The sequence below is a fragment of the Heterocephalus glaber genome, unplaced genomic scaffold, assembly GCF_053883595.1.
Source record: "Heterocephalus glaber isolate CG9 unplaced genomic scaffold, H.glaber_assembly_v1.0 deba00001600, whole genome shotgun sequence".
NCBI classification, from domain to species: Eukaryota; Metazoa; Chordata; class Mammalia; order Rodentia; family Bathyergidae; genus Heterocephalus; species Heterocephalus glaber.
This window is the reverse complement of record NW_028258372.1, coordinates 9,217,159-9,232,304: the sequence shown is the minus strand read 5'-3', so window position 1 is coordinate 9,232,304 and position 15,146 is coordinate 9,217,159. Positions and strand designations below refer to the sequence as shown.

Here is a 15,146-nt window from a genome sequence, read left to right as displayed (position 1 = left end):
TGATGTCAGCTTCTGGTCACAGTGCTGACTGCCATATTGGTATCTGGTCAATGATAGTACCATGATCTGTGGTGGCAGACTTTGTCAGTGTCTCTTAGGATTCTTGCTTCCCACAGCAACCTCCCTTTCTAAGCAATTTAGGAAGATAAATAGTATACAGACAGTATAACATAAAAATGGAATACATATTAGTTTGGGGACAAATGAGTGATATGTTTTCTTTTTAGAGTTTAGAAAAAAATATAGGTTCACCAGTTGTAATATGTCTCAATTTGACTACAGCCCCATTTCTAAAATGCATCAAACACATACCTATTCATTGAAAATGGAATTGGATTGGGGTATTTATCAGGAAATAGAGAATTCTTATCAGCTGCTGCTCTCTGTATCCAAAACTCTAACATGAACCCATAAAGAACTACTGTTCATACGTGAAGGCTTAGAATCCTCTTGATAATAATAATTGTGCATGAATGAAATCAGCACTTGGATGGAGAGAGAACATCCCATATTGGAAAGTAATCATAGCTTTTATGTTCTTGTGTGCACACACTTTGACAGCTTTTTGGAGACTACAGCCTATTTCTTCATGAAACCAAAAATTGGAGAGAAGGAGGTGTCCCCAAATGTTTTCTTCAGTATCTGGCATGAATTCAGCTCTGACTTTAAAGACTTTTGGAAGAAAGAGAATAAACTTATTCTACAAGAGAGGTAGGTATTTTCATTTGCACAATGGCATTTACAAATGGGTGTTTTATTAGGTGTGACTCTACTGGGGCTGCCAATGTTTATAGCCTGAACGAAAAATTAGATGGCCCTCACCCTGGGATAGCAACTCAAAGAAGGTGCTCACATTTGGCAGAATTTAGAGTTTGAATAAGAAGGGTCAGTTCATGTCTGTGATGCTACAGAGAATAGCTAGGAGTGGGGTGGTTTTCCAAGACTACTGTCTGATAAAACAACTTCTGTCATGAAGAAACCACACAAATATGAGCCGTATAAGAAATGTTGATCCATCTTGCTGGGATACTAAACCCGTCTACCTCTAAAGATGGACAGCAAAGACTACAAAGGTAAGAGGAATAGTTTTTTGTTTGTTTTCACTCAATCCATGTGATATAGTTACCATTCCTGTCAAAATTTCAACCAGACATCTCCAAGAAACACAGAGAATATTTTTCAAATATCTTAATATTCTTGTGGAATCACTTTTTTACAATAATGTTTGCAGAACGAAGGGGAAATTTCTTCCCTTAAATATGTGGAATAATGTCTCTGATTATAAAATTCCACCAAAATAAATATTAAGTCATGAAGAAAGCTATCCCTCCAGGGCAGTCTCCCCAAATACCAGACTGTAGTAGGAAAATAAAAAGGAAACATAATCCAGGCTTTAAAGCAAACCCTAATACTAAACCCATTGCTGCACTTCCTAAAATTTCTTTGCTAGCAGTGACTTTGCTTTAGATCTTTAGAAAATTTAAACCTTGAGGGACTTGGCTCATCACTGCTACAAAATTCCAGTTTTCTGTTTATTGTCTTTTGTTTTAGTTTGCTTACCTACAAAACTATGTTTACCTAGATTTTGATATCTTCTTAAATTAGATTAAATTAATTGCTAGCATTCACCGAGTAGACAATGGCCAGACTTTTGCTCACTGTTGTCATTACAGCCATACCTCTCTTAATCATGAGGATGCATTCTGAGAAGTACATTGCTAGGTGATTTCATGGTTGTGTGTACATGACAGAGTATGTTTCATAAGACAGCTACACACCAGTGATAACATAATCTTATGGGTCCACTGTCATATATGCAGTCCATTGTTGACCGAAGTGTTATGCAGTGAATGACTATAATTTCTTAGATTCTATAGATTTGTCATAGAAGAAACTATACCTCAGTGTATAGCAAATAGGACAAAAGAGCAGTTTGAATAGAAAGAAATCACTCTAAATATCACCCTAAACATGATGGATTGCTTCTGCCTCAAAAGACATCGCTAGGGGATAACATAAAATTTGAGATTTTACTCAACCATCATCACTATAGGTAGGAGAGATAATTGCTTAAAAATAAGCAATCATTATCCCTTTCCCTCAGACTCATCCATATGTTAAGTGATTTTACCAAAAAGGACTCAGGTTAGAAAATTGTAAAGAAGAATCTTTTTTTAATTTTTAAAGAAGGAGCTTTGTAACCATAGAACATTGGGCCCAACCTAAACTTGTTTCCCTGGAAAAGGACCTGAAACCATTTGCACTAAAGTTCATAATGGAAAGAGTAGTATTTCATATTGCACAATTATTTGCATCATACCTGGGATTGGAGACCTAAAAGAGAAAGGAAACAGTGAGGTTTTGGCATCAACAAGATAGGAATAAGCCCAAGAACAGCTGTCTGGATACACATTAGGTAAGTGAGTACGTCACAGCACAGGGTAAATGCAGCAAGGACATAAGGACCCCAAGGACTCTCATTGTTGCTCTCCTCTGTTACCATACAGAGCATAAAAACTATAAGATGCCTCTGGGAGAAAACACTGAGACTGATTTGAATGTACAGCTGCCTAAGTGCGTGCATAGTCTCTGTCCAACATGTGCTTCATGGGAGAGAGTTGTGTGTCTAGGAAACGGTACCAACAGCAATCCTCTTTGATGGTATTGTATGCATCTGACATCCCCCGAATGAGCTTTTCTTCACTTTCTAACTATTTCCTAACATCAGCCAGATCCCTCCTTGATGCTTTATCCTGTACTTGTCATGTCTTAGATATATGCTATGGCTTTTGGCCTCGTGCTTGGCGACCTTTCGTTCTGGCAGTATTGTGAATTGGCAGAATATGTGAGTGCTCTTCACTGCAGACTTCTAATTTTACTAAATCATTTGCTTTTAATAAAATACTAAAGAGAAACATGTGTCACGTGTAACTGCTCCTCTGTCCTTTGCCTTCCAACATCTATTGTGCCTCTTGGTAAATAATAGTCAGACTGCTTTGAAAAGCAAGATTGTTGGTGTGAAGGGTTTGTGGGGCAATTTCTTTTCCTTAGTGCAAGACCAACTACATAGGTTCTGGGGAAGAGTGTAAAACAAAAAATATGGGGTCCTTGGGCCAGAGATTTAGCTCAGTGGTTCTGCCACCTGCCTTGCAAGTGCAAGGCCCTGAGTTTGATCCCTGGTACCAACCCCCCCCCCCCAAATGGGGTCCCTTCTTCAAAAATTAACAATTTCAGAACAGCAAAGTATTAAATCAAGCCGAGAGCTTTTCTAAGAGCTGCACCTTGGGTGGCTGCCCAAATGCACAACCTCGTGGACCTGGTCTTGGTACCATGTATTCTGTAGCAGCCAGAAGGGTACTGGAAGGACACACTGAAGGCCCCAGGACATCCATGGGAAATGAGGATGTGATAAGTTCAGAGTGTAGAGTTTCCTGTCCAGTTACCACTGGTGTGAGTAGAAATTAGCATATGTATTAAAATATTTTTGAAAACAGGACAGGTAATTTGGGGAGTTATTTGAACTTCTGCCTACTTCTTATTTATCTTCTATTTTGCTCTTTATATTCTCTTATAAGAGGTAGCATTTAATCATTTAATCATGAGTGTCTCACTTATTTCACTTAACATTATGTTCTCAAGTTGCATCCATTTACATACAAATGCATCATGTTTATCTTTCCTTGTAGCAGAGCAGTACTCCATTGTGTATAAATACCACATTTTCCTTATTCAGTCATCTGCTGGTGGACATATATGCTGTTTCCAAGATCTAGCTATTATAAATCATGCTGCTATAAACATGGGTATACATATATCCTTGTAATATGCTGATATTAACTCTTTTGGGAAGATACCTAGAAGAGAGATAGTTGGGTCAAATGGAGTTTCTATTTTTAATTTTTTTAGGAATCTCTACACTGATTTCCATAGCGATTATACTAATTTACCTTTCCATCAACAATGTAGAAAAGTTTCTTTAGCCAACATCCTTGCCAGCATTTGTTTTTATTAGATTTTTTGATGATAGCCATTCTTTCTGGCATATGTTGGTATCTCAGTATAGTTTTAATCTGCATTTCTCTAATAGCCAGCATTCATTTTGGCTATTTATTGTTTGATTGGATCTTTTATTTTGGGGAATATAACTTTTTGAGCTCTTTATATGTTCTAGATATTATTTTTCTGTCCAAGAAATAGCTGGAAAATTTCCATTCTGTAGGCTGTCACTTCACTCTGTTGGTGGTTTCCTTTGCTATGCAGAAGCTATTTCACTTGATACGATCCCATTTGTTGATTCTTGGTGTTATGTATTGTGCCACTGGGGCTCTGTTAAAAAAGTCCTTGCCTATACCTGTGTCTTCAAGAGTTGTACCTATTTTGTCTTCCAGCAGATTAAATGTTTCTGTTTTAACATTTAGATCTTTGATTCATTTTGATTTTAGTTTAATACATGGTGATATGTGGATATCCTCATATCCAGATTGAGTCTGTTTTTTTAAATGTCCTCTCTATACCTCCTCCTCTTTTCTACTCCTTCGTTCTCTCGCCCTTCTCCCCCTCCTCTCCATCTCTCTGCCTGTCTGTCTCTGCCTCTCTCTCTCTCTTTCTCCCCCCTCATTGTCCCTCTCCTTCTCTCTCTCCTCTGTCCCCTACCTTCCCCACTCTCCTCTGTGGGTTTGCTTATTTTTCAAGCCAGGCTATTCCTTTGGCAGTGGACTCATGGCCATCAGCCACAGCTATGGCTTGTATTCTCAGAACCCATGATTAACTAACCTAGAAAAATCTCAGGGGTCAACTCCCAATGAGTTGTCACCATTTGGGGATTTGCCACAGTGGCCAGTGGGAGGCTAGAGTACCACAGACAGCTCAGCAGTTCACAAACTCAGTCCTGCAGCCAGGGGTTACCACAATTGATAGCTGCCTTCAGAGCACTATCTTTACAGTGAGGAAAGAATAGTTTTCTCAGAAAAATAAGTTATAATATATTTACCTAATTAATCAAGCTTTTAAAAGTAAACCAGGTAATTATCAAATGTCTTAGCCTTGGTAGATACAACCTGAAAGATGATGTTAGTGGTGTTCTAAAATTTTCCTTTCTGATGAAGTTTTCTTTGTTCTAATTTAGTATTTTTTAGATTGAATAGTATCTCTAAGGTTTAAATTCCTGTATAAAATTTTCTTACCCTTTTATTTCTAATTGGCGTCTGACTATAGAGTGGTAGTAACTCTATTTTCTCACTTTGTCCTGATAACCAGTATGATTTAGTTGATATAGTTCTTGAAATGATGAATTTCTACACATGCATCTTGAGTAAATCTGTCTTTCTAGCAGTTGTGGTTTGGAAAACATGAGGATTTTTGTAGTTTGCTCCACTATTTACTACCTCCAGAGTCATAGGAAGTCATTCATAAGAAGAATCATGGCTTCCTAACCAGCAAAATGGAACTGATGCAATGTTATGCTGTGCACCAGCTGAGATAATACATTAACACATGCAGCACAATAGCCACATGCTAGATGTTCAGTGGCTGTTTCTCCATCATTTAATATAAATGACATCACAATCCTGGCTCCCCACAAGGTGATGGAGTGTACTGATGTTCATGGTAAGCACCTTAAGACATAGTTTGCAGGTACAAGGTATTACTGTGACTCTCTGGTACTAACATAGTCACTTTGTTTTTGCTGGGAGAAAATACACACCAGTAACTTTTTTTTTTTTAAAGATGAAAACCTTTCATTTTAATGAAAGCAAGACAAGTCATTAATTTGACTTGGAGAGATATAGAAAAAATAACTAAAATAAAACAGTATAAAAGCAATACTACAGTTTTTTCTCAATATTTTTGGGATCTCAAGATAAATTATGAACCAAAACACTTTGTATTCTAAAGCAATTGCTCTCCACAAGAATAATGTGGTAACTAAAATAAGCCAATTATTATTAAGCTTATTATTAAGGGAGAAAAGCAACTTTGTAGGAAAATGAGGTAAACGTGTAAGATGGCTCAAATACAGAAAACAGAAATGTGGATGCTCAGGTGTAGGAAGCAAAGGAAATAGAAAATCTTACAGATAATTCTACTTTGAAAATATTACCAGGAGAAAGCTGGTTAAAGGCTCAAGACAGATGTGGCTGGGCCATAGATGAAAGAATAAAGGAGTGGGAGGCCATATCCAGGACACAGTCCACCCTCAAACTCCGTCTGGGGGTGGCAGCACCCAGATTAGCAATCAGGTCTGGTGAGGAGGAGTCCGGAGAACACATACTCCCAGGAAGGGCCTGAAGAAGCCCTTGCTCCACAGCGTGGAGGCCTCCACATGGTACTGCCAGTTTATCTTTGCCTGGAGAAGGTCCCAGACCAGGCCACCACAGCGAGACCACCTTCAGAAGTGACACTGAGACATAAGATCAGCCATGGGGGAGCCAGCCAGGGATTCTTAGGGAAAGTTAACCTGTTTCCTGTAAGGGGGAAGTGAGCAAATCTAATTGCTTAGAACTGTATAGTTCTAACCAGCACTCCAAAAAATTTTAGACAATAACCTAGGAAAAGACAATGAGGATCACAACCCCAGGAAACCCAGCAGAATGAATCCACTGGGCATGACAAATTAAACGCAAAGGGGGAGAATCCAACAAAAAGGAAAAGTCATGACAAGGCTTTTAAAACTTTTAACTTCATCTCCCTAATGAGGGTATAATTCAATCTTATTATTGTACTGATTAGTATTTTTCTGATTCTAGAGTTGCACACCATTCCTTGTGCTATACTGGCTATTTATCATCTTCTTATGTCTACATTTTAATTGGGTTGCCTATTAATGAGCTCTAAGAATTCTTTATATATTCTGGTCATAGGTTATATGCATTGTAAATATGGTCTGTTTAAGGACTACTTTTCATTTTAATGATGTCATTTAAAGTTCTAAATTTTGATAGAATCTCATTTATCAATTTTTTTCTTTTATACATCATGTCTTTTGTATCCTAGGTAGTTCTTGCCTACCCTGAATTCATAAACATTTCCCTTATAATTTCTTCTTAAAGTTTTACACTTTTAGGCTTTCATATTTAGGTTCATAGATCCCTTCAAGTTATTTTCATGTATGGAAATAAAGGGTTGAGGTTAATTTTTTATATACAGATACCAGGTGTTTTAGTGCCGTTTGCTGAAAACACTATCTCTTCCTCGGCTCTTGAATTGAGTTTATATCTATAAAATGCTCATGTTAAATAATCTTTCAAAACTCAGTGGACCATATATATGTGGTTCTATTTCTAGATTCTCTATTTTATTCCAATGATCTATATGTCTTTCCTTACACCAACACTGCCTTGATTACTGTAGCTTTAGAAGAAGTCTTAAAATTAGGTACTAAACGTCTTCCAACACTGTTTTTGTTTTTGTTTTTAACTTTTCTAGGTCCTTTGTACTCTTACATAACTTTTAAATTTCAATATCCAATTCTTCATTTATAGCAAGTATACACAGACCTGAATTTTTATACATACCTTGCGTTTTCTAATCCTGCTAAATTCAAATACAAGTTCTAGGGGCTCCTAGAGATTTCTTAATATTTTCTCTGTAGATGATCATTTCATCTACATATAAAGATTTTGCTTCTGCCGTGCCAATTCTATCCTAGTTGTGTCATTTTATTGCCACACACCAGTAACTTAAAGGAGGAGGGGTTTGTTTTGGCTTATAGTTTTTGGAGAATTCAGTTTGCAATCTGCTGGCTCCAAGACAGGAAGACATGGTGGAAGGGTCTGATGAAGGAAAACTGCCCTCTCGCAGGCAACATGGCGGCCAGAGAGCAAAGAGAGCAAGGAGGAGCCTGGGACAAGAACATTCACTACCTGTTCTGGCCTCCAATGGCCTGCCTCCAACCAGGCCCCACCTCCTAACAGCAATCAGCATGGTGCCCCCTTCATCCAGTCACCTTCCAAATCTATGGGACATTTGGGGAACAGTTTAGATCTAAACTGTAGCAGTTACTTTTGTGATTAGATAAAATGTCTTGATCCAGGGTCCAAGCACGAACTTTTGTTTGGAAATGTTAACACAGCCTCTCCTTCAATATTCACATGGACTCATTAGTTTGTTTACAAGTCAGAAAAAGTATTTTCTTCTTCCATTTAGAGCTAGGGATATGCAATTGTTCATGAGAAATCCTCTTTTTTAAAAAGATCCATCACGAAAAACACAAAACACGTGAAAATAAAATTTAAAAAATGTTTTTCCATTCGACTATATTCCCTAAAAGCTGAGGAATACACTAACATTTATTCTGCCAAGCATCTCTCTAAAGGCCTTACAGAACGTAGTTGTAATATGTAAGAAAATGGTCAAGCTTCATCTCTTTTTTTCCTGAAAACCTTAGCATTAGTGTCATATGGCCATTAACGAGGCCCTGTGGAATTAGGACAGCAAGAGCTGTATTAATTAGAGGAAAGGAGGTACCAATTGGTTGAGACTGTATGTACCTTTGACCTTGACTAAAGGACTGTGGGCTAGGTTCTCAGAGGAAGAAGTTAGTACTCCTAGAACAACCTCCCCTTTCACTCCTGCTTTATTGTAAGTTGGACTCAATTTTCAGAAAGAGTCTTCAGCTAAATAACTATGTGAAGTTTTATTTGTAACTCTTTAATCATTTCATATTGAACTTCAGTAGGCACTGAGACATTCGTGTTCATTTGAAGAAGGCTTCATCTTCCTTGATCTAACAGGCTGGCATTGGTGTGGTATAATGTGTAGTGGAACAAACCAAGAGGGAAATTAATTCTACACAGAGGACTTTTGACAAGAGCTTGGAGCCAGCATAGGATTTTCACAGGCGGTTCAGAGAGGTGAAGGTTATTTTAGGCAAGAAAATCTGGCTCCAGCAACTGGCCTGCAAACCTCATAATGCCTAGTATGGCCTATCATAATTTCATTTTTAATCATCTTGACATTTTAATTTAATAAATCAGTTGTGACATTAGCAAGGGTTATGTTTAAAGTGTTGTCTAACTTAATTTACTGATTTATTTTACTTTGAAACAGGTAGTCTTTGATGAACCCAGAGGAAGGATAGCTACTTCCCTAATTGCACAAGCATGTAGCAATCAAGACTGGTTTCAGCTCAACTGAAATCTGTAATTAGGGGAAAATGATTTGAATGTTTGTCCTTAGAAGGTTATGTGTTGCATTGGAGAATGCCTTGTGCCATGCTGACATTTCCATTTCCACAATTTGTGTTCAAGTGAGTTGTATGATCAGATTTATATATTATATTAGCAGAGTAAGTTTAAAGAGACCTCTTTCACAGCAATTGAGAATCTAAAGAGTGGAGATAAGAAAATATTTATTTTTATGTAATAGCAGATTTTGTGGATACTTAAGTCCCTCTGGAACTGCTCTGTAGTGCTGTGTCACTGCAGGAATAAGTGACTTTGGCCTGCTGTATACCCTTTTCTCTCTGATACAAGTTTCTAGAGAAGTAACCCATAAGAACAATGTCTTCCTAGTGCCAACTTTCTAGAACTATCTTTTGGCAGGACACTTGGCAAAGTAGACACTCAAAATAGTGGCAAATGGAGGCTCAGAATGTGTAGGGGATCTCATCTGCATTCCCGAATAATAATGTACCAAGGGATAATAGACAATTCATCCAACAATTATTTACACTCTACAATGTACTTGACTATGTGGATCTTACCCTCTAACCAGAGAAGGAATGATAAAAAATAGTAACCACATACTCAGATTATAACTTGAAGAGATAAATAGTGAACCATTTTGCAGGATCACAAGAGGAAGAGGTTCATTTAGAAAGAACCTCTTTTTCAAGGAGGCAACATTTGTGTGACATCTAAGAAGTTTAAGGACACAGCTGTTGAAAGGGCAGCATAGGTATGTAAGCATTCCAGAAAGAGGGGAGGGATGGTCAAGGCACTAGGCCAGAAAAGATTGAATGCTCTCAAGAAAGATGAGGGTCTGAGTTAAATTTGATGAAGTAGGCTGGGTCCTGATCATTCAGACCCTTATAGGTCGCAGTAAGAGGTTGAAGTTCATTATGCATGTAATTGAAAAATTATCAAATGGTTTTTTTGTTTTTAGAAAGGCAATAAACAGATAGGGTTCCTGTGATGTGAGGATTATTGGTAGCTGCCACATGGTAGTAGTTTGGAGAATGGTAGTGGAAGTAAGTTAGGAAGTTATTAAAGTTGCCCACGTGAAAGATGTGACAGTCTAGACTGGCATGAAGACAACAGAGATTGTAAAGAGTGGGTGTATTTGGTGTGTATTTTAGAGGAATCCCCATGTAAACTTGGTGTTTTTGGGTTCCTGGCTGGAGCAGGTTTGGGCATCAAAAAATTCTGTGTCAGCTCAGATACTGTCAAGCTAGTATTAACCTCTAGGGTTAGGGTTAAGGTTAGGGTTAGGGTATTAGAGATCAAGAAAGAAAGCTCCTCCTCTGTTCACATTCCCCACAGTTCCTTCACATCATAATGTTTTTCCATGCCATCTTTGATCCCTTCCAGTGGAGCAATTCCACAACAGTGAATCCACCTTCCTTCTCTGCTTCACAATTTCACTCCATTTCTGTTCCCATAATTGGGAGTGAGGATTTGGGGAAACAGAAAATGTTTCTTTTTAAAAATTTGGAGCCTAGAGCAAATAATGGACAATCAGATACTAGTCATGGGAGATCAGGAGGGAGGAGCTTGTGTCCATCATGTTCTAGGTATTAGTCTCTTAAAAAATAACATCATGTAGCTTATAGGGGCTGAAAGCAAGTTCCTATACAAGCTAAATGTTATTTTAAAGAAGTAATTTGAAATTTCTTTAGGATAATTACAAGTAATGTCATGGTTATAATCTGTTAGAAGGTGACAGTGGATCTGTTGGATTTGTATAATATCACATTAACAAGTTCTTAGGTTTATATGAACAGGTTTGAAGCTAATGACAGGTCTTAGGCCCGGACATGTTGGTAGTTATTGTATTTGACAAACAGCCCTCTGGTCTCTGGTTAAGATTTAGAAACAACTTTGATAAGGCATTAAATTCCATTTTAAAAAGAATAATTTATGAAAATATGTGCTGAGTGTGTCAAGAGTGGTTGTGGGAGTCATATGTCCAAAAATGGACATCAAGGTTGAGTCACTTTCAGAAATTTTAATATAGGGCAGTATATATTTCAGCATATTTCAATATAAGACATACAAAGAAAATAAGGTAATACCTGTGTGTTTTAGAAAGTGAAAAATAAGAAAATAAGTAGGATTGCTGTTGTTTATCTCAGGTATTTGTTAGAATAACGGAAAGCTGATTAACACATTTCTGAATGCCTGTCACCACCTCATCTGCTCTCCCTGACCTTCCCAGGACTTCTGGTCACTGTATGGATCCAATCCCTTGGCCTTTTGACTCTGGTTCTTCTTGGGGCTTTTGCTTCTGTTTATCGTGCATAGTCATGATTAGAAACTAGAACACAAGGTAGCTCTTAAGTCATGGGAAGAATTTTGACCTTATAGAGAGGTGGTGTCTCTTGAGGCTGACAATAATAGAGAGGGGGTTTTTATATTGTGCTTACACTAGTGGACACTCAGTGAAGATTAATCATGTTGATGCTCAAAACTGGCACTAGGGTTATAGTGTGGCCTTGGATATTGACATTTCTAGCCAATTCAAGTGTCCATCAAATCAGCTACAATCATCCTAACAAATTGGTATCACATAGCTTAGGTTCTTTGTTTTAAGTAGAAAACCATTGTCGAGTTTCTCTTCCTTAAAGTGAACTTTAAATCATCAGTGCCATCATCATCACTAGCTAAAATATATTTCTTTCTTTCTTTATATTAGTTCCTTGGTTCGTGAACTCAATTCTCTCTCCACAGTTCTGGTCATGAACTGAACTGGAGGAGAACTGAATCACATTTCCCTATAAGGTCAACACTGAACCTAAACATTGAATTTGATTCAGTTCTCGTCCAACTGTGTGACCAGAATAATGGAAAGAATAGAGTTCGTGAAGCAAGGTGCAACTATATATATGTGTGTGTGTGTGTGTGTGTGTGTGTATTTATTTATTTATTTATTTATTTATTTATTTATTTATTTCAGCTTTATTGAGGTATAGGTGATAAATAGAAATTGTATGTATTTAAAGTATACAATGTTTTAGATAGATTGATGACTGCTAAAAAAAGCCATTTAACATATTCATCACCTTAGTTGCCTTTTGCTGTGGTGGTGGTAATATTTTTGTGGTCTACTCTCAGCAAATTTCAAGTATGCAATAAATGTTATTAATTAGAGTCACCATGCTTTACATTGTCTCCTGACCTAGTCATTGTATAACTGAGAGTGTGTATTTTTAATCAATATCTCCCCATTTCTTATATACGTTATAAATTTACTTCAAGATCAAACTCTAAATGTTTTTAGTATTTTAGGAACTATGATTTTGCAATTTTAAGAGTAACAATGTTACAGAGCCAAATAAATGAAAATAATGTAATTAATATATTTAATATAATTAAATATAATTATAATATAATAAATATAATTCCTAAAATAATATAAAAACTTTTCTTAAATGTACACTTTCTAATTACAACTATAATGATAATATACAGATTATATTGCAGAGGTTTTTCTGCTCAATATGTTTTAATATTTTTAATTGAATCTCATGCACATTTTTATCTTATTGTGTCCTATTTAGATTCATGTTGCTGTTCTTTCCTAAGATCTACAATAGAGCACTTGGGATCCCTAATACTATGAATGTCTTTCTAAGTCTGAAAAGTTTGTTTAATCAACTTCATCTGTCATTTTATCTGCTGGCAATGTGAAACATTCTCTAAATAATCCATCAGCATTGTCTCCATCCTCTCCTTGGCCTTGGCCATGTTCCACTTCCAATTGATTATAGAGGCTGCTCCCTTCCTTAAGGACTAGCATTTAAGCTGCCACTAGGATGTCACACACTGTATCTCAATGAAAGAGTTTCTGGCCAACTCGTCTCCACAGCTCATTGATCTCTCTTTTTTAGAAAGACTGGTATGTCTCCTTACTGAGTCCTTCCTGGAATGATTTAAAACTTGATGCCAAGCTATATAAAGTCCTGTTTCAATAGCTCTGCCTTCCCACAAAGGGCGCACAGACCTCTCCTAGCCTGAGCTGCCTCTGACATTGTCTTGTGTGAAATTAGCTAATGGTTATACCGGGCAGAAGGGAAGGGAAGGGTAAGAGGCTAGCAGAGGCATTCTTGTGCTCATGCACCATCAGGAAGTAGACTTGCCTTACTCTTGGAGTTAGCCAGGTTTGAGCTTTGTAGCTTTTTATAAAGAAATACTCATTTTGGCTAAGCAGTCTTGATGAGGACAGAATTCTGTCTCTGCTGGTCTAAGCCTGAGGCAGCTTTGCTGTGAGCAAAATAGACCCAGTGTCATGAGGTCATTCCCTTCTCTTCTCAGGTGTCACAGAGCTCTTCTGCCCCTGGGGTGGTTCTGGGGTGAGCTGGGGCATCTTCCCCAGGACTAGTGTCCTTGGGAGGAAAAGCCAGCAGACTGCAATAAAGAGGGCTCCCTGCTTGCTCCCTGAGAGGGTCTTGATCCCTTGAGCTCCAGTAACCCAACAATGACTGTTGTCTCTCAAAATTAGGAGTCATGGGAAATAGAACTATGGGAAATAGAAGGAGGTACACTTGACTTAGTATTCTACCAGGGTAAGCCTAATACAGGATTAGGTATAGCAGCACTCAGTAATGAGACATGATTGAAATGCAGCAATGTTTTTCTACAAATAAAATATTTTCAGTTACATTAATGACTTAGTATTTTGCTCTGTATATCTAAGGTCTGTTAATATTTCTGTTTTATAATATGGGCACCTAAGATAGGCTGCATTCTTCTTTTTCTTTTTCTTTTTTTTTGCTTAAATTCTTTTATTGGTACATTATAGGTATACAATACGTTTACATTTATCATTGGGTTCTTGTACCTGACATGATGCATCTTGGTTCTTAGTTTTTCCCCATTACCTGTGCACCTTTCACCCCTCCACTCTTCCCTATTTACATACTTCTTTTCCATTTTTTTCTTTTCTCACAATTTTTCCTTTCCATTCTTTCCTTTCTCCATCTCCTCCCACCACCCCTACCCCTTTGGACCTTTTCCTGTTTCAAAGTATCAATTATTAGTTATTAATCCTTTTAATCCTTATTTACACTCAGTTTCTCACACTAGAGAAACTATTCGGTATTTACACATGTGTATCTTATTTATTTCACTCAAGAGTATGGCCTCAATATGCATCCATTCAGCTATAAATGACTCTAGTTTCTCATTATTTATGGCTGAGTAGTACTCCATTTTATAAAAAAACCCCACATCTTCTTTATCCAGTTTCCAGTTGATGGGCACTTGGGCTGTTTCCAAGCTTTAGCTATTACAAACTGTGCCACTATAAACATGGGTGCACATATATCTCTGTGGTATGATTCTTTTAATTCTTTGGGGAAGATACCCAACAGGGGAATAGCTGGGTCAAATGGGACCTCTAGTCCTAGTTCTTTGAGGTATCTGCATATTGATTTCCACAGTGGTTGCACCAGTCTGCACTCCCACCAACAAAGGAGAAGGGTTCCTTTCTCTCCACACCCCCACCACCATTTGTTATTGGTTGATTTCTTGATAGCATAGGCTGCATTCTTATCACTTTAAAAGATGATATAAATTGAAAATTAAACTATATAGACATTTACTTTTAAGCCATTGAAAATTCATGATAAATAAGCATTCATTCCAACATTAAATTGGCCAGAATAGAAATTTACAAATGAGAGTCACCATTACTCTAAGATTTAATTTGTCAAAACAAAATGTGTTGGAGATGAGCTTCTAAAAATTGCTGAATAAAAAAAGAAAAGTACAAATACTCTTTAATCTTTAAAATATTCTATTTATCACTATGTATCTAGATAACACATATTTTGCAAAAGTAAGACTTATTAGAAAAAATGTATTCATAGTAGATCTTAATTTTATTAGATGGAATTATTTTTAAAAATTAACTTTTAGAGTTCAAATTCTAATAGCCTAGGGGTGAACATTTTTGGAAAGTTTGATAAAATTCCATTTGGCCACTTT

At 37.1% G+C, this 15,146-nt stretch overlaps 1 protein-coding gene across 1 annotated transcript in view; it reads left to right on the top strand.

Moving 5' to 3' along the window:
• Nucleotides 1-15,146, top strand: part of Fmn2 (formin 2) — a 313,847-nt gene that overhangs the window by 282,351 nt on the left and 16,350 nt on the right. Inside the window, 1 exon segment of the mRNA XM_087194309.1 lies at nucleotides 562-711. Coding sequence (XP_087050435.1) covers nucleotides 562-711 — 150 coding nt within the window.